Source organism: Cnephaeus nilssonii, assembly GCF_951640355.1.
Source record: "Cnephaeus nilssonii genome assembly, chromosome: 19".
Lineage (NCBI taxonomy): Eukaryota > Metazoa > Chordata > Mammalia > Chiroptera > Vespertilionidae > Cnephaeus > Cnephaeus nilssonii.
The window spans coordinates 8,961,645-8,987,719 of NC_137090.1; the positions used below are offsets into that span (position 1 = coordinate 8,961,645).

The following is a 26,075-nucleotide window of genomic DNA, read 5'->3' on the forward strand; positions in this document are numbered from 1 at the left end:
AAAGTAAAAATGGCGTAGGGAATTATGGTAATGTGTCAATTAAACTCTTGAAAAATAAATTCATCATCCAAATTAAATAGCTTTAATTTTATTTGTAAGTATTACCTGTTTGTTACCTATGGAAGCAGAATAGAGATCCCCTAGTGAGTGAATGAATGAAGCTTTTTACTGAATTTTATATCTTATATATTTAAAATAATTATTTATTGAGAGAGAAAGGGGAAGGGAAGGAAAGAAACATCGATTGTTGTTCCACTTATTTATGCATTTATTGATTGACTCCTGTAAGTACCCTGACGGGGGATCAAACCCAAAACATTGGTGTATGGGGACGACACTTCTACCAACAAAGCTACCCGGTCAGGGCCTCTTATATTTTTATAGCATTTTAAAATTTTCTGCAGAAGTCTCTTAAGCCTGTCAATAAATATCAGCTGAACAAATACTAGTAAATAACCTGGTGCGGTAGCTAGTTGGGTTTTATTATATGCATTACTAAAGGATGAAACTGACACTCAGGAGTTGGAGTATGTTTATACTAAGTGTAGTTAGTATCAGGAGCAGGGACACTTTCTTTAATCCTAGGCCAGCACTCTTTCTATTGCACTACACTTTTGGGGTTTGGTACATAAAATTCTACTCTAATAGCAATTATATCTCAATAAAGCTGGAAAAAATCTATTCTAGGAAATATCAAATTATATCCAAATGTTAAAATACAAAATCTATCCCTAGCTGGTTTGGCTCAGTGAATAGAGCATCGGCCTGCAGACTGAAGGGTCCCAGGTTCGATTCCGGTCAAGGTCACATGCCCTGGTTGTGGGCTTGATCCCCAGCAGGGGATGTGCAGGAGACAGCCGATCAATGATTCTCTCTCATCATTGATGTTTCTATCTCTCTCTCTTCCTCTCTGGAATCAATAAAAATATATTTTAAAAAATAAAATACAAAATCTACTCTAAACTGCATGGTTTGGCCTAACAACTAGTGCGAATAGTGTTTTGTAAAATAAGGGCTGCTTCACTGTACAGAAAATTAAACTTGCCAGAGCCAGTGTAGCTCAGTTGCTTGAGCATTGCCCTGTGCAGCAAAAAGTTGCTGGTTCGATTTCTGATCAGGGTACAAATGTACTTGTGGCTTGATCCCCAGTAGGGGTGGGCAGAAGCAGCCAATGGATATTCAGCTCTCACATCGATGTTTCTCTTTCTCCCTCTCCCATCCTCTCTCTCTCTCTCTCTCTCTCTCTCTCTCTCTCTCTCTGTCTCAAAAAACAAACAAACAAAAAACAATAGAAATATTTAAAAAATTAAAAAACACTCACAACTTAAACTCAGAAATTATAAGACTGCATGATTTAGTTTATTTGCATCTCTTCCCAGGGCAGGGAGTCAGGGCAATTCTATGAACCCCAAGATGCAGTCAGGTGATTACTATAGTTTCCCTTTAAATCCCCAAAGCAAGTGAGAAAGCTGCTCTTTATCAATTATATCTCAATAAATCTGTACACAAAAGAAATATATGCTCTAGCCAGTTTGGCTCAGTAGATAGAGCATGACTGCAGACGGAAAGGTCCTGGTTTGATTCTAGTCAAGGGCACGTACCTCAGTTGCAGGCTCAATCCCAGGCCCTGGTTGGGGTACGTGCAGGAGGCAACCAATGGATGTGTCTTTCTCATGTAGATGTTTCTCTCTCTCTGTCTCGCCCCTCCCTTCCACTCTCTCTAAAAATCAATGGGAAACTACCTTCTGGTGAGGATTAAAGAAAAAGAAAGAAAGATTTAACTACATTTATAATAATTTCCTACCCAGCACAAACCAATTTGTTAGTTTAGATTTTAGGTTTAAAGAGTCCTCTGAAGTCACCCTCAAAGCTTAGTCACTTAAAATTTGCCCATTGTCCCCTTCTTGCCATATAGGATGATTCTTCCTATGTTTTTTTTGTTGTTGTTGTTGTTCGATTAATGACATGTCTCTCCTATCTTCTTGAGTACAAATTTCTAACAATGTCATTTAATTTTTATTTTTAGATGAGAAATCATAGCATTCTATTCTGTGGCCAAAATTTGCTCAAGTTTACTCTATTTTCAAGCTTTGTAATGTTTAAATTTTTCCACCTATGTTTAGTACAGACATTATTGTTTCTATGTATAGAGAGCTTCCACGAAGAAGCTGTGTATCTAACATTGATACTTTTGGCATAATAAATTAACAACAAATTTTGAGTACCTATGATTATTGTGACCAATTGTATTTTCAGAACTCTAAATCAGATAAGCCCATCAAAGGCTGGGGCTGTGTTTTCATGTTTATATTATATTAATATACACAAGTACTAGGACTCTATAGATGCTTGTTGAATGAAGAACACTTTGTTTGACAACAGAAAAGGAATTAGCATTTAAAATATGAACTATCAGTGCTCTCCCTCCCAGAAGCACACCCATCCCTTTTCTCCCCATCTCAGGGTCCTCAGGAGACTTGCAGCCAAGGGAGCAATAGGCAGTGGCAGCTGGTTCTGGGCTAACCCCTCTGAACCTGTCTCCAAGACCCGCTTTTCTTTGACTTCCCAGTGAGCCAAAGCAGCCCCACCTAGGCTCTATCCAGTTGCTTCTTCTATCCTAAGCCCTTCCTTGTCTCACTGTCCCCAACTTTAATAAATGTACTCTCAAAAACAAAACAAAACAAAAACCCAACAAAACAAGAATTCTCACTTGGGCCCTAGCTTGTTTGGCTCAGTTAATAGAGCATCAGGGAAAAAAATAGAGCATCGGACTGTGGACTGAAGGGTCCCGGGTTTGATTCTGGTCAAGGGCACATGCCCAGGTTGCGGGCTCTACCCCAGTGGGGGTTGTGCAGGAGGCAGCCGATCAATGATTCTTTCTCATCATTGATGTTTTTTTCTCTCTCTCTCCCTCTCTGAAATCAATAAAAATATATTTTAAAAAAATTATCACTTGCATAAATGCTGTCTGTACTCCATCAACTTTAAGGTTGCTAGGCTCATATTATATACTACTTGGAACATGCTTTTATACTAAAAAATATTTGCTTACTTCTTGAAGTTCAAATTTAACTGTGTTCCGTATTTTACCTGGCAACCCTATCAATTTATCCCAACAATATGCATTGTATGTATGAGATGTGTCAGGAGCTGGGCTATCTACCACCTGCCAAGCACCATACCTAGCTGCAAGTCTAAAAGAACCAAAAGCTAAGGGGAAGGCTCCGTTGGAAAAATCTCGCGAGAAGCACACCATTAATCCTTTTCACGGTAGTTCGGCGTCCCTCCCTCTTCCTCTCTCTCGCAGGATCACGGTTAATCTCGCGATCTTTGGGAAGTTCCGTTGGGGAAGATGGCGGCGGCCGGGAGCACCCTTCTCTTCTTGCCGCCAGGGACTTCAGACTGAGCCTTCTCGGGAAGAGTGGGGACTGCTGGTGCCCTGCCTCCTGGGAGCCCCAACTACCTTGATTCCCCCGTTAGTGGTGGGGAAGAGCTTATCCAGTTGTGCAGGACTCAGGCCTTCCCCACTGTCAGGATGAAGGCTCTGGGGGAAACCGAGGGTGAGTGATTGAAGGGGAAAGCAGGGGGGCGCGACACATCTGGGGGGAGCCAGTTTGTGAAAGGAGCTGGGGGTCCGATGCCTTCGCGGAGGCCACTCTCTCGTGGGCGCAGAGTCCGTGAGGCGGGATTTGTGTGAGTTTTAGGTTCTGACTGTGCCTTCCCTGATGGTGGAGAGCTCCGACTTGGTGGTGATGGGGACTCCCAACTTCTGTGAAGGTTTCTTGCTCAGCTAAGGGCAATCAGTTGGGCCTCAGGGCATTTTACTCCTAAAGTTGTGGAAGACCAGGCGAGTGAATCTCAAACGTCTGGATAATGGCATGAGAAGAGTAATACAGAGCTGTGTGTCAAAGTACTAGAGGATGTTTGGGCGTGAGTGAAATGATTAGGTCCTTGTGATAGATTAAAAGCCAGCAGTTCCCTAGAACGTCACCGTGTTCAGAACTTGTACTCTTGTGTATGCGTTGATTTTCATCCTTTCAGTGACTGGACCAATTCAGAACTGAAAAATAGCTTTTCGGTGGAACCTTACTTTGATTCTCTAAAGTTACTCCAATTTTAAGCGCTTCCTTCGTATTTTGGACATAGTTTTCTATTACTAATACTGCTCACTGTATTATTTTGTACTTGTCTTCTCCACTTTATATTGAGCTTTGTATATCAGGGACCTTGCCTTACTCATTGTATAGTTCCTGGGACATAAATAGCTGCTCAAAAAAAAAAAAAATGCTTGATTTGAGCTTTCATATAATGATATTTATCAGGCTTCTCAAGGAAAAGAAGGGGGTTGTTTTTTGAAGGAGAGGACAAAGAAGGGTTTACTCCTTGGGTGCAGAGGAATGACAAGTGTAAAACGAAGCAGGAATTTTGTCTAGTTTGCTCACTGCCATTTCCCCTACCACATAAAATATGCTTGAACGAATGAGTCTTGAAAGGGGGAATTCCTAGAAATGTGTCCAGACTGTAAACTGGCTGAAATAGCCCCCAAACCAGTTTTCCAGAAGAAGATGGTATTAGAGGGAGGAGCTTGAATCTTGATTTAGAAGATGTCACTGCCTCAACTCTGATTGCTAACATTCTATTCATTTTTTAAAAATATGTTTTTATTGATTTCAGACAGGAAAGGAGAGGGAGAGAGAGATAGAAACATCAATGATGAGAGAGAATCATTGATTGGCTGCCTCCTGCACGCCCCTTACTGGAAATCGAGCTTGCAATCCGGGTATGTGCCCTTGACCAGAATCCAACCCAGGATCCTTTAGTCCGCAGGCCGATGCTCTATCCACTGAGCCAAACCAGCTAGGGCCTATTCATTTTTCAGTGACATCTTTTTTTGTAACATTCCACAACTAATAAACTTTTCCTCCTTTGAATTTCAATTAGTAATGCATCTTTGTGTGTTTTTTTTCTTTTAATAAGAGAAATTTTATTTAGAAAGTTACAGAAGTAGTAGAAGTGAGCCAGCTGGGCTGCTAGGCTCAGGAAACAAGTTACAAAAGCAAAAGAAGGACCCTTGGAGCTTAGGAGAGGAAAAGGCAAAAGTAACGGGCCTGGGGGGTGGGGGAGGGAGAAGGAAGGGAAGGGAAAGGCTTGGGCCTGCCCCCCATAAGGAGATCAGCTGTGTATCTGTTTTTAAGAGCATATCTCATTTTGCTTTGTGTGATGGTTATTTCCACATTAACTTATCCACACCCTTTCACAGATGTTATCTCAGGCATATTGTGTTTTTGCATTGCCAGTCATCTCTAGCATAGACCCTTGCTCATCCTAAGCAGTACAAGAATTCTCAAAAGGAGCGTTTAAGGGCAAGGAGATTTGTTCACCCCCTGATTTCAGGAGCCAGTCTTTTCTACCTTTCTTTTACCTCTGCTAGAAACTAATTCTTTAGCTTTTGACATCTTCCCTCTCTCTATAGTTATAGTTTGAATTCAAATAGGAGAAATCTGAATGACAAATAAAGCCTGTTTTCTTGATAATACTTATAAATTGTGTCTCTTAAAATTATGTAAAAAGATGAACAAAGTTTATATTTTTCACATTGAAAACCAACTAACCATAGTAAGGCCATATTCAAATGTGTGCTCTACCTATCTCATCAAGGGATATCATACATATCATGAAATGATTTTGTCACTAAATTTTAGTTCTGATCTTGAAACATAATTAGAGATTTTTTTGTTGTTGTTCTCATTAAAGGTTTGAATAGAAAGCAGTCCTGTTCTGTGGTGTTCATTAGGTTAGGCCCATAATTTATGTGTCTTCTTGTCACTAAAAATAAATTCTTTGTATGTTTTGAAGTAAATGATATTGAAAAATATTTTAGCCGAAACCGGTTTGGCTCAGTGGATAGAGCGTCGGCCTGCGGACTGAAGGGTCCCGGGTTCGATTCCGGTTAAGGGCATGTACCTTGGTTGCGGGCACATCCCCGGTGGGGGGTGTGCGGGAGGCAGCTGATCGATGTTTCTCTCTCATCGATGTTTCTAGCTCTCTATCCCTCTCCCTTCCTCTCTGTAAAACATCAATAAAATATATTTAAAAAAAAAAAATGTAAAAAAAAAAAGAAAAATATTTTAACTGAGTTCTTACCAGGATGACATATGGGAGGGTTGTTTGCAAGAAAAACTACAAGGTCTTGAAATAAGAGTTTCTAACAATGTCTTCTGATTTATATTGTAGAGTCGGAAAAGCTGAGTAAGATGAGTTCTCTCTTGGAACGGCTCCATGCAAAATTTAACCAAAATAGGCCTTGGAGTGAAACCATTAAGCTTGTGCGTCAAGTCATGGTGAGGATTGTGGTGTGTGCTTTGATAATTATTTAATAAGCTACGTTCCCTGTGTCAAATTTTTCAAACTAGCTAATATAGTGTGTCTTTTGTTTTCTTTATCATAAAGTTGATAGCCACCATGTACTCAGGTGTTTTAAGAATCTACCTAAGCCCGGCCTATGTGGCTCTGGTTGAACGCTGACCTATGAACCAGGAGGTCACAGTACGATTCCCGGTCACGGTACATGCCTGGATTGTGGGCTCGATCCCCAGTGTGGGGAGTGCAGGAGGCAGCCAATCAATGATTCTCTCTTATCATTGACTAGAGGCCCTGTGCACGAATTCGTACACCAGTGGGGTCCCTCAGCCTGGCCTGTGGGATCAGGCCAAAACCAGCTCTCTGACATCCCTCAAGGGGTCCCGGGTTGTGAGAGGCTGCAGTCCAGGCCGAGGGACCCCACCGGTGCACTATCGGGGCCAGGGAGGGACATGGGAGGGCTCCAGAGCATGTCCGGCCGGTCTCACTCAGTCCCGATAGGCCAGACCCCAGCAGTAAGCTAACTTACCGCTTGGAGCGTCTGCCCCCTCGTGGTCAGTGCACGTCATAGCTACTGGTTGACCGGTCAACTGTCTGCCCCCTGGTGGTCAGTGCACATCATAGTGAGCGGTTGAGCAGCCTTAGCATATCATTTAGCATATTATGCTTTGATTGGTTGAATGGCCAACTGGACAACCAGACACTTAGCATATTAGGCTTTTATTATATAGGATGTTTCTCTCTCTCTTTCTCTCTCTTTCTCTCTCTCTCCCTCTCACCCTCTCACTCCCTTCCTCTCTGAAATCAATAAAAAAATATGTTGATTTTTTTAAAAAAAGAGTCTACCTAAGAAGGAGACGTATTTATAAAATTGTATTAATCATGAGTTATAGTATATATTAATCATGAGTTATAGTATACTGAGGTACTTTAGGCAAAGGTGCTAAGAAATACACCAATAAGCGACACACGTGATAGACTGGGAAAGAGACATTTATTCTTCACTTCCTGTTAAACTCCTTGATACTAATGTGATAGTACTTTCATTGTTTCTATGCTAGGAATGGAGTTTGCAATTCATTCATTTTTTTTTTCTTTTTGCAATTCATTCTCAATTAGTTTCACCTGTTCACTCCGTCAACCTCTTTTTCTGCAGTAGTACTACTCCTTCCTGAGTCATTCAGCATTCAGCAGCATGTTGAGCCCTTAGTTAAATGGAAGGCAGGGAGTTGGGGAGTGTGGGGGCTGGATGTTAAAAGTTCATCCATATGATTCTGTGGTAATCAAGTGATGTAGGAAAACTTTACTTCTATGCGTTTACCTGGGCAATAGTTATATGGATGTATTTACTTTGTGGTAATTCATAGATCTCTTCAGATTAGTATACTCGTCTGTATACTTCAATGAAAGTACCCTCTCCTCCCCTCCAAATCTTACTGTGTATCCAGAACAAGTTCAGTTTAGTAGATTTATTAGTGTTTAAAATGATCAGTGTAGCACTAGCAAAATTGAATTTGTTATCAAAGGCCTGTGTTTTAGGCTTGACACAAGTGATTATTACTTATATGACCTTGGACAAATTATTTAATACTAGAGGCCCTGTGCATGAATTTGTACACTGGTGGGGTCCCTCGGCCTGGCCTGCGGGGATTGGGCTGAAACTGGCTCTCCGACACCCCCCGAGGGGTCCTGGATTGCGAGAGGGCGGTTCTCGGGGTGACACATCCCAGAATCGGGCTCCCCCCTCTCTGGTTCCAGGTGTGTCACCTGAGAACCACAGCTGTCAAGTCACTGCAGCTCGGCAGCTCCTGCATTGAGCATCTGCCCCCTGATGATCAGTGCGTGTCATAGCTACCAGTCGGAGCGTCTGCCCCCTGGTGATCATTGCGCGTCATAGCTACCAGTTGGATGGTCACTTAGGCTTTTATATATATAGATATCTGAGTTTGTTTTCTCATTTGGAAAATAGAGGCATACAATACCAGTTTGCTTTTCCACATACAGTAAGTCCTTAGTTAACATTTATTGGTTCTTGGAAACTGCAACTTTAAGCGAAATGATGTATAGTGAAACCAATATTACCATAGGCCCGTGGTCAGCAAACTGCAGCTCGCGAGCCACATGCGGCTCTTTGGCCCCTTGAGTGTGGCTCTTCCACAAATACCACGGCCTGGGCGAGTGTATTTTGAAGAAGTGGCGTTAGAAGAAGTTTAAGTTTAAAAAATTTGGCTCTCAAAAGAAATTTCAATCGTTGTACTGTTGATATTTGGCTCTGTTGACTAATGAGTTTGCCGACCACTGCCATAGGCTAGTTGATATACATAAGAGTTAAGTTCCTATGGCATAGTTCTGATCACAAAACATCACTGAAATTCTGAATAAAGACCCAGAACACTTTTAATATTAAACATCGAACCCTAGCTGGTTTGGCTCAGTGGATAGAGTGTCAGCCTGCGGACTGAAGGGCCCCAGGGTCGATTCTGGTCAAGGATACATGCCTGGGTTGTGCGCTCGATCCCCTGTAGGGGGTGTGCAGGAGGCAGCCGATCAATGATTCTCTTTCATCATTGATGTTTCTCTCTCTCCCTCTCCCTTCCTCTTTGAAATCAATAAAAATATATTAAAAAAATATTAAACAAAGAAATAAATGTGAGCTATACATCCATTTAAGAAATATTAATGAAAATAAGTGAGATAATATTTCCAATTTGCTGGAATAAATTCAGGGTCTTGGGTGGCCAGAGCCTATCCTGGTAGCTCAGGGCTCAAGGTGGGAGGGAACCCACCCTGGACATCATGCCATTCCATTGCAGAGTGCACACACACTCACACACTCACTCACACTCTCAGTCAGATGGGGACAATTTAGACATGGCAGTTAATCTAATGTGCCTTTGGGACACGAGTGGAAACCCAGAGAAAACTCACACAGACATGGGTAGAATGTGCAAATTTCACACAGTGGCCCCAGCCAGGAATCAGTTTTTGTTTTCTCAGTGTTATAATGAGATGAAGTTACTTGAGGACCTGCTATAATTCTGTTGTATGGATCAAATCAGATAATGGATATTAAAGTGTCGGGTTGCTAAAATACTTTTTAACTAAATTCTACAAATATATGTGCATCTTCTGGCTCAAGGTTGTGTACATAAAAGGTATTTAAATTGCCCTGGCCAGTGTGACTTAGTTGATTGGGCCTCGTCTCATGCACCAAAAGATTGCCTGTTCGATTTCCTGTTCAGGGCAATATATAGTTATGGATTAATACCTGGTATAGGGCGTGCTGGAGACAGCCAATCGATATTACTCTCTCACATTGTTGTTTCTCTTTCCTTCCCTTCCTCTCTCTCTAAAAATCAATAAAAATATTTTTTAAACGTTTTAAATAAAAGAATGGCAATTTTTACAGTCTGAGGACTCAGAGATTGTCATTTTTTAATTTTTACTGGGAGTACAAGGCAGCCATATTCTAGTTTGAAATATGTGCTATATAAATGATACTGTTATTAGAGAGACATTATGAGATAGAGGAATTTCAGGTGGCCACTAAGGACCCCCTTTTATGGGGATACCAGTGCTTTGGTTTGGTTACCATAACTTCTATTGTCTACTTTTCACTTTTGCAGATTCAGAAACTTAACTTTACTGGTATATCAAGACTTTGAATTGTTTACAACTGATATACTAACAAAATCTCAATAGATTAACATGTAAATCAGAATGCCAATTTATTTATTTACAACAGAGGGTCTATCTTTCCAGTTACCAAAATACTATATTCATTGTCCAGAGCGCCTCCTTGCATATTCAAGGTACAAGGGAAGACAGATTATTAATTAATCAAATTTTTGTTTTGTGAGATTGGAATTAGATTAATGATATGAATTAGGGCATGGAAAAGCCTGAAAAACTATCCTTATATCATAAAACTGTTCACATTTCTGGGGATTCTAATGTTGTGCAGAGAATAGCTTCTTCCCTGGATGGGGTTAGAAAATCTATGCCAGTTTTTTTTTTTTCTCTTTGGGAATCCCTTTTCAGGACTACACAATCTCTTACTTTGACTACTGTGTGGTTGTATATCTTAGAATAATTTGGGAGTTGCCAAATCTTGTGAGCCACCCCATTTAACTGAGTAAATTTTAGGATGTAGTCCCTTCTACAGGAGGCTGATCTCATTTATTACATTTTGATTCTTCCTGATTTCCCCCTTGAAGTTTATCTTTATTTTATTTTTTTATCCTCACCCGAGGATATGCTTTTTATTGATTTTTCAGAGAGAAAGAGAAACATTGATGTGAGAAACATCGATCAGTTGCCTCCCATGTGTGCCCCAACCAAGGACCGAACCCACAACCTAGGTATATGCCCTGACCAAGAATTGAACCTGCAACCTTTTGGTGTATGAGACAACACTCCAAACAACTAAGCCACCCAGCCAGGGCATGGTTATCTTACTTTAGATCTGGGAATGCCTTTTCCTTTCTTCTGTATATGGATATGGATGTATCCATGTACTATATGAACTTTCTTCCTTTGGCTGGATGGACAGAGCAACGGTTAAGAATATATTTTTAAAAAGTCTATGGACTATCTAGAGCAGCGGTCGCCAACTGGTGGTCCCCGGACTACTGGTGGTCCGTGAGGTCCGAAAGGTTGGCGACTGCTGATCTAGAGTATAGAGAGAATATAGAATATATTCTACATATTCAAATATATAGAATATATTTGAGCTAGGGCTCAAGTAGATACAGTCTATAGAGTATCCTGAAGTATTACTATTAGGATAATAGATATGCTTATCTAAAACACTGTTAGCCTGGTTAATTTTTACCTCAAATGTTTTCCCACTTAATACAGGAGAAGAGGGTTGTGATGAGTTCTGGAGGGCACCAACATTTGGTCAGCTGTTTGGAGACATTGCAAAAAGCTCTCAAAGGTTTGTAATCATCTTTGAAATATGCTGATTTCTTAAAACCACCTGTTTAAGAAAGACTATTTTACACTTACACTAGAAATATAAATTGAAATAGGTCAACTTTCTATGCTAGGTTTTGGTTTTGCTTTTATTATGGAATTGAGATGCGCTCTTACCTGATGTTTTGAAACATTTATTTTGATCCTATTTTAGAGGCTGGTAGAGACTCAAAAGATAATTGATGAAGCATAACTATAGATAGCAGGGGAAAGTTGTTGTTTTCTTTCACCTTTACATGTTTTCTTCTAATTAGTTTTCAATAAGAAAATGGACATTTTAATGCTAAAAGATTGTTACTTTGTTTCTAGACAATGTTTTCAGGAAAGCAAACATAAAATTTAAATTGTGAGCTTGATTATTCATGCTTATAATTACCTCATGTTTTTTTGGGAGAAATGAAAGTAAAAAAATATTTTCCTCTGATGCAACACAAATGAAACTTACTCAGCTGAATATTGGTTAATTTTTTCATTGTGATAAAATATTCATAACATAAAACGTATCATTTTAACCATTTTAAAATGTACAGTTCATTGGCATTAGGTACATTCACATTGTTGTGTATCCATCGTCACCATCCATCTTCAGAACTCTTATCATCTTCCCAAATTGAAACTGTGTACCCGTCAAACAATAACTTCTCATTTCCTCCTCTCCCCAGCTCCTGGTAACTACCATTCTAATTTCTTTCTGTAAGAATTTCACTTCTCATAATAGTAGAATCATAAAGTATTTGTCCTTTTGTGACTGGTTTATTTCACTTAGCATAATGTCTTCAAGTTCATCCATTTTGTAGCATGTATCAGAATTTCCTTTTTAAGAAAGCTGAATAATATTTTAATGTATGTATATACCACATTTTGTTTATTCAGCCACTGATGAACGGTTATTTCTACCTTTTGGCTATTGTAAATAATGCTGCTATAAACACTTGCGTGTTTATATATTATTTTATTTTATTATTTTAAAGAGTGGGTTTATTAAAGCTGGGGACAGTGAAACAAGGAAGGGCTTAGGATAGAAGAAGCAATAGAGAGTCTAGGTGGGGCTGCTTTTGTTCTCTAGAAATGTCATAGGAATGAAATGAGCTGAGGCGGGGCTACTTTGGCTCACTGGAAAGTCAGAGAAAAGGGGCCTTGGAGACAGGTTCAAGGGGTTAGCTGTCCATTGCTCCCCTGATTGCAAGTCTTGTGGGGACCCTAAGAGTTTAGGAAATGCACACCTTAGAGGGAGAATGTCTGTTTTTATGTTGGTTTTGATGTTAATCTTCCTTATTCAAACATTAGCAGATAACTGTATCTTCTTTAAATTAAAGGTAACTGTCCCAAATGAGTAATGAAAAAGGGAGAAGAGAAAGATCCAATAGCTTTTTCAAATATATTTTTAAAAATTGACTTTAAAGAGAAGAAGGGAGAGAGAGAAACATTGATATACATCCATAGGTTGTCTCCCGTATGCACCTGGCCGAGGACCTAACCCTCAATCTGGGTATGTGCCCTGACCTGGAATTGAACCTGCCACCTTTTGGTGTACTGGACAATGCTCCAACCAACTAGGTTATACCAGCCAGGGCTCAAATAGATTTTTTTTTTTACCTTTATTACTGCATAGGCCATAGCTAACCCTTACCAATGACCTTTGTGCAAATTGTAAGCATTCGAACTATTGAATGTGTTTATCACTTTGAAAGGATGGTCTTTGAAGAATACAATTTAAGTTATTTGGAGCATCCTTTGTGATTTCCTTTTTTCACCCTTTCATAGTAACATCTTTACCCGCAATGACTGATCGTTTGGAGTCTATAGCAAGACAAAATGGGTAAGTAGACAGACTCTCTGAAGGCAGAACTGTTTAACTTAGTGTTGACTTTGGGTGGCTTTATTTATGTGTCTTCTATTAATTTTTGTTTTGATTTGTTCCTGCTAGACTGGGCTCTCATCTCAGTGCCAGTGGCACTGAATGTTACATCACGTCAGATATGTTCTATGTGGAAGTGCAGTTAGATCCTGCAGGACAGCTTTGTGATGTAAAAGTGGCTCACCATGGGGAGAATCCTATGGTATGTGTTGTCGATATTTCACTGGAATCTGTGGGGTTTACTTAGGGACATTACTTTTAAAATGAATTGTTGGGGTTTGAAATAGCTTGGGTTTAGTGTTTTCATGAGCCACTATAGAGGTGATGTGATAGGCTATATCAGTAGCTTTAGAAGGGGATTTAGAGTAACATGGGTCCATCTCTAACATCATCCAAAAGCTTTAACAAGTGGAAACACCAGAGGAACCCTTTCCATTTCATATACACAAACATGAGCCTCAATTGAACAATAGGTGCTGGGGTTTCAGAGATAATTAATAAAGTTTCTATCCTCAAAGAACTTATAATCAAGATGGACAGATAATCTTGTATGTAGCTGATGTCTCTGAAAACTCCTATAAAAGGGATGAATCTAAAATGTGTATAACCAGACAATTGGATATGGATTCCAAGGATGGCATTAAAGAGAGGTCCTAATGTTTTAAACAAGCTACTGAAAGTTGATTCTTTTATAAACTATTTCATATATTTTGATCTTTAATTTCCTGTCCCAATCCCATGGTTTACCAAGTAGGAAGAAGATGTTTTTTGATATCTTAATAATGGCATGTGTGCTAATAAGAGAAAAATTCTTGGTGTCTTCAGAGTTCTTAAAGTAGTTTAATGTTTTAATATAATTTCTTTAATTTCAGAGCTGTCCAGAGCTTGTACAGCAGCTAAGGTAAGCAAATGACATAGTCCCTGATATTGGCAGACAATGCTGTTCTTTTTTTTTTTTTTTAATACATTTTATTGATTTTTTACAGAGAGGAAGGGAGAGGGATAGAGAGTCAGAAACATCGATGAGAGAGAAACATCGATCAGCTGCCTCCTGCACACCTCCTACTGGGGATGTGCCCACAACCAAGGTACTTGCCCTTGACCGGAATCGAACCTGGGACCTTTCAGTCCGCAGGCCGACGCTCTATCCACTGAGCCAAACTGGTTAGGGTGACAATGCTGTTCTTTATAGCTAGGTTTTGAGGCCAGTCAAAAGTTACCTTCCTGAGGAACAAATTTATTTTCTTGAGTCAAGATTTTTCAGAGTCTATACTTGTTCACTTTCAGAACTGACTTGATTTCTTACCCTACTCAATCTAGTCCAGGATTTTTCAACTTTGGCAGTGTTAATAATTTGGATTGGAAAATTCTTTGCTCTAGGGGGCTGCCCTGTGCATTGTAGGATGTTTAACGGCATCCTTGGTATCCCTCCACTAGTTGCCAGTAGTAGCTGTTGAGTTGCAACAATAAAAAATATCTGCAGATATGCCTTAGCCAGTTTGGCTCAGTGGATAGAGTGTGGGCCTGCCGACTGAAAGATCCCGGGTTCGATTCTGGTCAATGGCACATGCTCGGGTTGCAGACTCGATCCACAGTAGATGGCATGCAGGAGGCAGCTGATCAATGATTCTCTCTCATCATTGATGTTTCTCTCTCTCCCTCTCCTTTCCTCTCTAAAATCAATAAAAATATATTAAAAATATGTATATTTCCAGGTATTGTCAAATGTCTATTTGAGGGTAAAAATCACTCTTGTTTGAGAACTACTGACGTAGCCTTTGGAATTCTGTATGGAACAAAATAAACAGCACCTAATTATTGAATTAGGGAAGGCTTGAAAAAATTGGGTCTATACTATAAAAAACTTTTTTCACTTTAATTTTGAGAAAAATTGTTTTATATTTAAGGCATAAACTCCCATCATAGTATAGTGCTAGTCTTGAAGAATCTCTTTTGTCAATTGGTGGTTTTTTTCCTCCAGGCTTATCTTTTCCCTTTGAATTGAATAGAAATTTCCATACTTAAATTTAAACCCAAAATTTACTTTCTGGGAATTTAAAAAAAATATATATATTTTATTAATTTTTTACAGAGAGAAAGGGAGAAGGATAGAGAGTTAGAAACATGGATGAGAGAGAAACATCGATCAGCTGCCTCCTGTACACTCCCTACTGGGTATGTGCCTGCAACCAAGGTATATGCCTTTGACCAGAATCGAACCTGGGACCCTTGAGTCCGCAGGTCAACGCTCTATCCACTGAGCCAAACCAGTTAGGGCGGGAATTTTTTTTTTAATTTAAATTTTTTTTTCTTTTTTTAAAATATATTTTATTGATTTTTTTACAGAGAGGAAGGTAGAGGGATAGAGAGCTAGAAACAACGAGAGAGAAACATCGATCAGCTGCCTCCTGCACACCCCCACTGGGGACGTGCCCGCAACCAAGGTACATGCCCTTGACCGGAATCGAACCTGGGACCTTTCAGTCCGCAGACCGACGCTCTATCCACTGAGCCAAACCGGTTTCGGCTAATTTAAATTCTTTATTGTTTAAAATATTACATGAGTCTCCCTTTTCCCCCATACTTTCTGGGAATTTGAGAAAGTCATACATCAATTTTATGTTTTAAATATAGTGAAGTTGCCCTGGCCGGGTAGCTCAGGTTAAAACATCATCCTGATACACCATGGTTGTGGGTTCCATCCCTGGTCAGGGCACATAAAAGAATCAATCAGTGAAGGCATAAATAAGTGGAACAATAAATCGATGTTTCCTTCTTTCTCTCTCTCTTTCCTTCTTTTCTTTTCTTTTCTTTTCCTTTCTTTCTTTCTTTCTTTCTCTCTCTCTCTCTCTCTCTCTCTCTCTCTCTCTCTCTCTCTCTCTCTCTCCTTCCTTCCTTCCTTCCTTCCTTCCTTCCTTCCTTCCTTCCTTCCTTCCTTCCTTCCTTCCTTCCTCTCTCTCTCTCTCTCTCTCTCTCTCTCTCTCTCTCTCTCTCTCTCTCTTCTTTCTTTCTCTTTCTTCCTCTCTCTCTCTTTCTCTCTCTCATTAATAAAATAAATAAATAGATAAAGTTGAAGTTCTCTGTTGCAGTTCTGTTGAAGATGCCACAGAGATGTCTTAGAAAGGGTGGTAGTATTGAGGAACTAAGTTTTACACTCATATTTCTCAGTGATCTGGTTAGTGTGCTTATAGCCAAATGCACCAAATTTGAACCAGCTTTAAAAAATTGCAGTGCAACATAAAAATAACCTTTTTATGATTTAATTAAACCAATAATTTTAGCAAAGCTATATTATCACCTTTGTCCAGAAAGGTGGACATTGGCTTAGTCCACCAAGCCAGTATTTCTGGTTCTAATTTGGAGTAGGAGACTGCTCCAACTTAAGAACTAGTAGTATTCTGAAGTTAATTTGTGCCTTGGCCAGGTTGCTCAGTTGGTTAGAGCATCATCCTGATATGCCACAGTTTCAGGGTTTTTTTTTAATGTGTATGTTTTTTTAACACGAGGATATATTTTTTTAATTGATTTTTAGAGAGAATGGGAGGGAGGGGGAGAGAGAGAGAGAGACAAACATTGATGTGAGAGAGACACATCGATTGGTTGCTTCCTGCACGTGCCACAACTGGGACCAGGGATTGAACCTGCAACCCAGGTATGTATCCTTGACCAAGAATTGAACCTGGAACCCTTTGGTGTACGGGCCAATGTTCTAACCAGCTAGCTATACCAGCCAGGGCAAGGTTGTGTGTTTGATTCCTGGTCTGGGCACATAAAAGAAGCAACCAATAAGTGCATCAATAAGTGGAATAACCAATTGATATTTTTTTCTCTCCCTCCTGCTCTCTAAATTCAGTAAATAGCCCAGCCGGTGTGGCTTAGTGGTTGAGCATTGACCCATGAACCAGAAGTTCTTGTTTCATTGCTGGTCAGGGCACATGCCCGGGTTGAGGGCTTGACTCCCAATTAGGGGCTTGTAGAAGGCAGCCGATCAATGATTCTCTCTCCCTCTCCCTTCCTCTATCTGAAATCAGTAAAAACATTTCTTAAAAAAAAGAAAAAATAAAGTTAATTTCTGAGCATGTTTGGCAGTGGAACCTCAGAAAGAATATTAGCCTTTATGCCTGATATTTTTAGTCACTTTGTATAGATTGTAATTCTAAGGTGGGGAATATATTTTGCTGCTGCTCCTGTTTATTTTTATTGTCTTCATGGCACTTCTAGCAGTAAGTATTCAATAAATGCCTGGCCAGTTATCTGACATTGTCAGAGCAATTTAGCTTTCAAGAGATTTTTTTTTTTTTTTAAGTTTGAAAAGAGATGCAGAGAGTTAGAATTGTTGTGTTGGATTCCTAAGCCTGCCCACAAAAGCCCATTTGACTAAGAATCCAAGCCTGTTTTTTTCCTCGTGACATCCACTCATCTCGTTACATATTAAAAGGAAAAGGAAGTACCCTAGCTGGTTTGGCTCAGTGGATAGAGTGTCGGCCTGCGGACTGAAGGTCCCAGATTCGATTCCAGTCAAGGGCACATGCCCGGGTTGCAAGCTCGATCCCCAGTGTGGGGTGTGCAGGAGGCAGCCGAGCAATGATTCTCTCTCATCATTGATGTTTCTATCTCTCTCTCCCTCTCCCCTCCTCTCTGAAATCAATAAAATATATTATTTTTTTAAAAAAGGTAAAGGAAGTGTTTTATTTAAAATGTCTCATTTGCCCTGGCTGGTGTGGGTCAGTGGTTAGAGTGTTGGCCTGTGCACTGAAGGGTCACTGGTTCAATTTCCCATCAAGGACATGTTCATGGGTTGGAGGTTTGATCCCAGGCCTCGGTCTGAGTGCATGAGGGTGGCAACTAATTGATGTGTCTCATATCGATGTTTCCCTCCCTCTCTCCCTCCCTCCCTCCCTCCCTCCCTCCCTCCCTCCCTCCCACCCTAAAATCAATGGGAAAAATGTCCTTGGGTGAGGAAATAAATAAATAAATAAGTGGCTTATTATTTAGGAGCAAATTAGTATATAAATTATCAGGTATTTTTTACTATCTTTTTAAAAAAAATGTTTTTATTGATTTTTACAGAGGGTTAAGCAGATAGAAACACCAATGTATTGGCTGCCTCTGCATGCCCCCCACCAGAGATTGAGCCTGCAACCCAGGCATGTGCCCTGACTGGGAATCAAACTGGTGACTCTTGGTTCCTGGGTCAATGCTCAACCACTGAGCCACACCGACTGGGCTTAACTATCTTTTATATTGCTTATTAACACCTCCAGAAAAATGGGCAGAACAAGGAAAGCTTTTCATTTTCTTTTGCTATTGTTTTTTAAAAAATATTTTTATTGATTTCCTAGAGGAAGGGAGAGGGAGAGAGATAGAAACATCAATGATGAGAGAGAATCATTGATTGGCTGCCTCCTGCCGCCCTCTACTGGGGACCGAGCCCACAACCTGGACACATGCCCTTGACCGGAATTGAACCCAGGACCCCTCAGTCTGCAGGCCTACGCTCTATCCACTGAGCCAAACTAGCTAGGGCTCTTTTGCTATTTTTGATTAATTCTAGAAACCTGGCTGGGGGAAAAAAGAATAGAGCAAATTATGAAAATTAGTTTTATATAGCCATGATTTTTGGCACTTTGCTGTTAAGATTGAGTAGTAAATATATCTTTTATTCTCCTCCCTCTCCCCTCTTTCCTTAACTCCTTATAGGGAAAAAAATTTTGATGAATTTTCTAAGCACCTTAAGGGTCTTGTTAATCTTTATAACCTTCCAGGAGACAAGTGAGTATTTTTATTTTTTTGCTATTGTTGGAAAAACCAATATAAACCTATAAACTATTTTGTGCTTAGAAGTTTGCCAAGCCTTTTGCCTTTTGCCCTGTCTCATTTGTGATTTCTAATAGTACTGACAATCTAGATCTCACCTTCCAACTCTATGTTTTTAAGTTATTTTAAATAATATCTGCATTAATTCATTATGCTAAAAGAGACTATAATCCTTGAGATGTCTTCAACATATTGATTTCTGGGCTGAAAGAAATTAGTTGTAGAACTGGCTTGTCATTTTTACTTTTATCCTACTTGGAATTCTGTTAACCTGCTTGGCTCTTTTAAATAGAAATAAAAATTAGCTTTGATAGATCACTGAATTATTATTATTTTTTCTTTTAAGTTTAGAAACACATTTTAATTAAGATCTAAATACAGTTCCTAAAATATGACTTCTCTAGAAAACCGTGGCTACAGAATAATACATTGCATCTATCATGTTAGAATGTGCATTGTATTCAAATACAAAAACTATAAGACAAACCACCATCCTTCAACAACTGAGCAAAGATAGAATGCCTAAGGAACAACACAGATGGACTTACAGAGGCTGGGCTGTTTTACTTCAAGCACCATAAAAAGAGAGCACAAATGCATGGATTTTCGGGTATAGCCATTGAGTTGAACTTTTGGCACTAGGAATATCACTATAGATTTTTATTTATTTTTTAAAATATATTTTTATTGATTCCAGAGATGAAGGGAGAGAGAGAGAGATAGAAACACCAATGATGAGAGAAAATCATTGATCGGCTGCCTCCTGCACACCCTATGTTGGGGACTAAGCCCGCAACCTGGGCATGTGCCCCGACTGGGAATCGAACCGTGACTTGCTGGTTCATAGGTCTATGCTCAACCTCTGAGCCATGCCGGCTGGGCCTCACTATGGATTTAAAAAAAGAAAAACATTTTAAAAGTTTTTTGTTTTTTTTTAATGGATATTTTAGTTGCCTTCAATATAGACTTGCCCTTTAGGCTTTCTGTATTAGAGAGAAAAAAAGAGAGAGGGAGTGTGTGTGTGTGTGTGTATTTTTTAATGATTTATCTCTTGTTCTCTTTACTTTCTAGCAAACTGAAGACTAAAATGTACTTGGCTCTCCAATCCTTAGAACAGGATCTATCTAAAATGGCAGTCATGTATTGGTAAGACTGACTAAGGTGTCAATTCTATATGACCGTTCTGAGTACCCCATTCTTAAATATAGGACATTCTTTTTTATATAGGGCATTACCAGGGTCCTATTATATGGAGTTGGGCAAAAGAAGGCTTACAGTTGTTCGTATGGAAAAGAATACAAGGATTAATAAATAATACAAGAATAAACTCTGTTTTTCGTACTCACAACTGTAAACCTACTCTTGCCCCACCCTGTATATATTTATATGATAGATGTATATTACTATACATCTGCATTTTATCTATATTATACATCTTGTCCATCTCCTTTCACTTCCCAAATGATGATTGTATTCCATTTTCTGACTGTCAGTATCCCTAAGTTGTTGGTTGGTATTCCCTAGGTTTTATCTGAAGTCTTGTCAAACCTGGCTTCCCATCTAATAAATAATAGTCTAGTTGTAAGTTTTGTTTGCCACACTATATATTGCTGTATACTTGGAAATAATCCTTTCACTTGGAAGGTGAAATACAATTGTTATATGCCCAAGTACAGGTCAGAGTCATTAATTATATGTCTTTTAAGAGCTGAAGTCATTTTCACAATGTGTACTGATACCTTCAGGCTTTAAATACAAGCAAACATAGATCATTTGTCTTGCAGGAAAGCAACCAATGCTGGTCCCTTAGATAAGATTCTTCATGGAAGTGTTGGCTATCTCACGCCAAGAAGTGGGGGTATGTGATCCTATTTTGCTTATTTAGAAAAATGTCTGATTTTTCGTTGAGGGGGTCATTACTTAAAATTTCACCTTGGACCAGGCCGGTATGGCTCAGTGGTATGAACTGGGAGGTCACGATTCTATTTCTGGTCAGGGTGCATGGCCAGGTTTCGGGCTTGATCCTCAGTCGGGGGGCATGCAGGAGGTAGCTGATCGATGATTCTCTTTCATCATTGATGTTTCTCTCTCTTTCCCTTCCTCTCTGAAATCAATAAAAATATATTTTTTTAAAAATTTCACCTTAGGTTTATAAGCAGAGGGAGAAAATTATTAGTCATTTCTAAGGTATTAACACCTGTCTTCCCTACATTTTATATTTTTAATTGTGAAGTAAATTGTTGCCACTAGAATCAATACTTAAGCTTCTGTCATATGTCATAAGCTGCTTTAGAGCATGAGTCTTCATATCTGTGACACTATTTCCTGTATATAGGTTTATAGAAATGGGAATATTTTTCTTTATTTGTAATTTACCTAGTAAAGATGTAGTGATAAGTTTTACTTTTCATAGGTCATTTAATGAATTTGAAGTACTATGCCTCTCCTTCTGACCTGCTGGATGATAAGACTACATCTCCCATCATTTTGCATGAGAATAATGGTAAGACTTTAAAGCAACTGAAGGTTTTTATCAGTGTTTAAAAAAATTTTTTTAAGTTTGAATGCCTGTGCTTGTACTTCTTAGTTTGCTACTCGTAATAAGTTTGCCATCCCTGTTAAAGTTTGCACCTGATATAGTCACACACACACACACATGCATACATATCTTCATATATAAATATGTACTTTTATATATATGTGAATAAGTAAATGAGTGAATTAAAGGCTATAAACCACCCTGACTTGAAATAATCCCCTTTAATCATTACTTTAATGGTGAAGAAATTGGCCATCTTACTAAAGAATTACAATAATGGATGTTATTTTCTCTTTGCACTTTAATACACTAAAACAAAATGAGAAATGGCCTAATACCTCATTTGATCCCCTTTTAACTTCAATCATTGATTATCCTATAATCATAATTCTATTTAAATACATTCTGAAGTTGGAGAAAATAAGCAAATATCAGTAATGAGCTTTAAAAATGTTTTCCTTGGACTGCATTATTTCCTGTATTTTGTTTTATTTACTGACAGAAACACTGATTGGTTGGAAAGGTAACTTCTAGCATTTCTAAGTTATATAGGTATTGCAGTATCTGTTAAACAAAATAGGTCTGACAAATCATCCAGAAGTTAGCCTGTTTTTTGTTTTCTTAATGTTAGGGTCCTTACAATTTGTGTTACTTTGGAAAATATCCTTTTTCTTTTCTCTTCCCAGTTCCTCGATCTTTGGGCATGAATGCATCAGTGACAATTGAAGGAACATCTGCTATGTATAAACTCCCAATTGCACCATTAATTATGGGGTCACACCCAGTTGACAACAAATGGTAAGTTAACTATAATTAATCCTAGGGTAGCAAAGTCCATTTTTTACCATCAAGCCCAGTTTTAAGCCAGTTTCACTTGGCTCTTCCCTCCCTTGACTTTCTAGAGATTGGCTTTTTCTTTTATCCATTTAATTTTTTTCAATGTTTATTTTAATGTTCCTCCGAAGTTTGCTCATGGAACACATTCTCTGTCCTGAGAGAGAAAGAAGAGAACTGTGCTAATTCCTCTTTTTAAATGATTGCTCCTTTTTCTCTCATGGGACTTAAGTTGGTTTGGAGTTACATTGGAGAGATAACTAGAGAACATGCTTCAGGGTAGATGTTTGATTAAATACTTTAGGGTCAACAAATAGGATGTTTCCGAATTGGGGGAAGAAAGTTTTGATAGGCATTGTGAGTATGTGTTTATATGAAGCAGACATTTCTAAGAATGGGTGTTTAGATTTTTCATTTTCATATCAAGTCAAAACCCAACCTACCTCTTCTTTTGTTTGAAGGACCCCATCTTTTTCCTCAATCACCAGTGCCAATAGTGTTGATCTTCCTGCGTGTTTCTTCTTGAAATTTCCCCAGCCAATCCCAGTATCTAGAGCATTTGTTCAGAAACTTCAGAATTGCACAGGTGAGTTATAAGCATCAGTAGCTAATCTTGTTTTAAGTATGAAAAAGCAAGCTTCAATTTCAGATTATCTTAGACCTCTTTGGTCTTGTAGGCCTCAAAAAAGTATTGATGGGTATAGATGTTATGGTACTTGGTACTGAAGTACTTTTTGAATAAATGGACAAATGAAGTAGAAGTCATGAAGGGAAAACTGAGCTGTCAACGTTTTGATCTTATTGTGATCATTATATTGGTCCTTTCCCCCCTCCCCCCAGGAATTCCATTGTTTGAAACTCAACCAACATATACACCCCTCTATGAACTGATCACTCAGTTTGAGCTGTCAAAGGACCCTGACCCCATACCTTTGAAACACAACATGCGATTTTATGCTGTAAGTAAGACTCTGTGGGCTGTTGTAGGTTATGTTTGGACCCCAAATGAGAATCTTCCTTTATAGGATTACTGAGGTTTAAGTATTCTTTTGGACTGCTGGATCATATCGTATTTCCTCAGTCAGGCAGGAAATTACAGAAATCTCTGGAACATAACTGAAGAAAGCATAAGCTTCTAAGTCAGGAAACAACATACATTTCATTATTGAAATTTCAGATGAAAGTTCCTTAATGGTATTTGGACTTTTACAAGCATATAAGTAGGTGTTAAATATTCTTATTGTTTAATTTTTCAAGTGCCATGAGCTTATAATCTGGAAAGGTCATTTATTCAGATGCATACAGAGAAGAAAGTGCTTGAATGCCCTGGCTGGTGTGGCTCAGTTAGTTGGGCATTTTTCCGTGCTCTGAAAGGTTGCCGGTTCTATTCCCAGTCAGGGCACATGCCAGGGTTGCAAACTTGATCCCTGGTAGGAGGCAGTCAGTTGATGTCTGTCTCTCTCTCTCTCTCTCTCTTTCTCTCTCTCTCTCTCTCTCTCTCTCTCCCTCTCCCTTTCTCCCCCCCTTCCCCTTCCTCTCCCTTGCTCCCTGTCTCTTTCCTCTCTCTCTAAAAATCAATGAAAAAAATTTTTTTAAAAAGGAAAATGCTGGAGTGAATAAATTAAGCGAAGTTTCAAAACCTCATTTTCACTTGAATTTATTGGAATGTTTGATGATAGTCTAGACTAAAGTAGTAGTTCCCAAATTCTGGCTGCATTATAATTATATATAGAGTATTTTATTAAAAATACAGATTATACAGATTTCTGAGGCAATTTTCATGTTAGCTAGGCTAGGAAACCACTAGCACAACATTTACAAAAAAAGGGTTTGTTCAGCCAAGTGGGTAATTAGCCTTTATAACATCAGCTGACCAAAGAATTCAGTGGAGTTCTATTACTCACTGAGTTTTGAGGTGTAGGTTGTTTTTTAGGATAGTTGTGGTTGGAGTATAATGTGTGAGTAAATAGCATTCATTTCCTTTGTTCTTTTTGCCTAGGCTCTTCCAGGTCAGCAGCACTGCTATTTCCTTAACAAGGATGCTCCTCTTCCAGATGGCAGAAGTCTACAGGGAACCCTTGTTAGCAAAATCACCTTTCAGCACCCTGGCCGGGTTCCTCTTATCCTAAATCTAATCAGACACCAAGTGGCCTATAATACCCTAATTGGAAGCTGTGTCAAAAGAACTATTCTGAAAGAAGGTACTGTCTTTCCTTTTGATATCCTTACTAATAAATGGAAACTGATAACTCCAGTGATTTTCTAATTTGGTAGCCCATCATATTACCTGTGGAACTTTTAAAAAGACAGATATTTGGTTTCCATATCCACATGAACTGAATTAGAACCTCAGTGGGAGGTGTTGGGAATCTAGTTGAAGCTCCACAAATAATTTGATGGAACCAATCTATAAATTAGCATACGGAAACCACTGTGGGTTATTTTTTGGGGGGGGGGTTGTATTTGCAATGGACTTAGTTTTTCTCTGCATACAGTGCTATAATTGGTTAGCTAAGGGCCTGAACCCTGCAGTTGAATATAAAGTAGAACTTGAGATGCTGTAGGAAGAAAGTACTTCCTGATATCTAAATTTTAGGTTAAGACAGTTCTTTTAGTCCTGAGTATATTTCCTCCCTCCATTCTTTGGAGAACTTAATCATATAGTTTTAAAAAGGATGAAACCTGTGCCTTTTTCTCCCAGGATTCTGGAATGTTGGTGTTTTCCAAACAGCTATTAGAAGCTTTGATATGAATTTTGGCTGCTCTAGTTAACCAGTTACTTTTTACCTTAGTTGTAAAACACTTCAGTGAAAGAGATGTATCAGTGCAAATGCTAGGCAAGAAGAAACAGGGAAGGTAAATCAGGAGATATTTTTTATGGGAATAAGAACTGCTTTAGAAATAAATTTTAGAGAGCATATGCAAATATGCCTATGGACCTTCTATTTCATGTATTTGAATCCTAGGAGAGTTCTTCAAATAGCTTCAGGGCACCTAAAAATGAGTTTTTGTATGGTAGTTACCAAGTTAGTCCTACAGAGATGTTTTCTGCCAAGAAAGTATGTGATCCTTGATTCTGGGCTGCCAACATGTTTAACTTAAGAACATATGACAGATATGTGTGTATTTGGTATAACTATATCATTTTAAATTGTAGCCCTATATCCTTGCTCACCAGATTATGGGTTACACAGTGAACAGCTGCAAACACTGATAGAAAGCAGGGTTTATGGCAGTGGTTCTGGATGTCTGCTTATCAAACAGAATGAGAAACTCCTCTTGGCCACATTAATATTCCGAATTCACTTTTAAGGCAGGGTGTTTATATCTTTCAAGGTCTTTAACAATTTAGGGATTAAATGCCTTCATTTTAGAAAACTGAAATTTAGTTCTTTGTTTCGGAGTATTTATAACATAAACTGGCAGATGCCTTTTATTACCTGTGAATGATATAGTAGGTGTGGGATTTAGTTTCCAAGGGAAAGAAAAAATTTCATTCTTTACACTTAGGGATTATTTACTTGTCTCAAGTCTTATATTTATTGATTATTTTATGATGTTTTCTTTGCCTTTTAGATTCTCCTGGGCTCCTTCAATTTGAAGTGTGTCCCCTCTCAGAGTCCCGCTTCAGTGTATCTTTTCAACACCCTGTGAATGACTCCCTGGTGTGTGGTGAGTTGTATGGGTGGC

At 38.9% G+C, this 26,075-nt stretch overlaps 1 protein-coding gene across 5 annotated transcripts in view; it reads left to right on the forward strand.

Moving 5' to 3' along the window:
• Nucleotides 1-3,343: 3,343 nt before the first annotated feature.
• Nucleotides 3,344-26,075, forward strand: part of MED1 (mediator complex subunit 1) — a 30,626-nt gene continuing 7,894 nt past the window's right edge. For 4 of the 5 annotated variants that reach the window (XM_079797423.1, XM_079797421.1, XM_079797425.1 and 1 more), the window contains exons 1-15: nucleotides 3,344-3,560; nucleotides 6,235-6,341; nucleotides 11,221-11,299; nucleotides 13,102-13,156; nucleotides 13,265-13,397; nucleotides 14,068-14,096; nucleotides 18,896-18,967; nucleotides 20,084-20,158; nucleotides 20,797-20,870; nucleotides 21,426-21,515; nucleotides 22,238-22,349; nucleotides 22,847-22,971; nucleotides 23,226-23,344; nucleotides 24,385-24,586; nucleotides 25,962-26,057. In XM_079797423.1, coding sequence (XP_079653549.1) covers nucleotides 3,536-3,560; nucleotides 6,235-6,341; nucleotides 11,221-11,299; nucleotides 13,102-13,156; nucleotides 13,265-13,397; nucleotides 14,068-14,096; nucleotides 18,896-18,967; nucleotides 20,084-20,158; nucleotides 20,797-20,870; nucleotides 21,426-21,515; nucleotides 22,238-22,349; nucleotides 22,847-22,971; nucleotides 23,226-23,344; nucleotides 24,385-24,586; nucleotides 25,962-26,057 — 1,393 coding nt within the window. In that variant the 5' untranslated portion in view covers nucleotides 3,344-3,535. The remainder of the gene's footprint in view (nucleotides 3,561-6,234; nucleotides 6,342-11,220; nucleotides 11,300-13,101; nucleotides 13,157-13,264; nucleotides 13,398-14,067; nucleotides 14,097-18,895; nucleotides 18,968-20,083; nucleotides 20,159-20,796; nucleotides 20,871-21,425; nucleotides 21,516-22,237; nucleotides 22,350-22,846; nucleotides 22,972-23,225; nucleotides 23,345-24,384; nucleotides 24,587-25,961; nucleotides 26,058-26,075) is intronic. The other variant, XM_079797422.1, reaches the window with a different exon arrangement.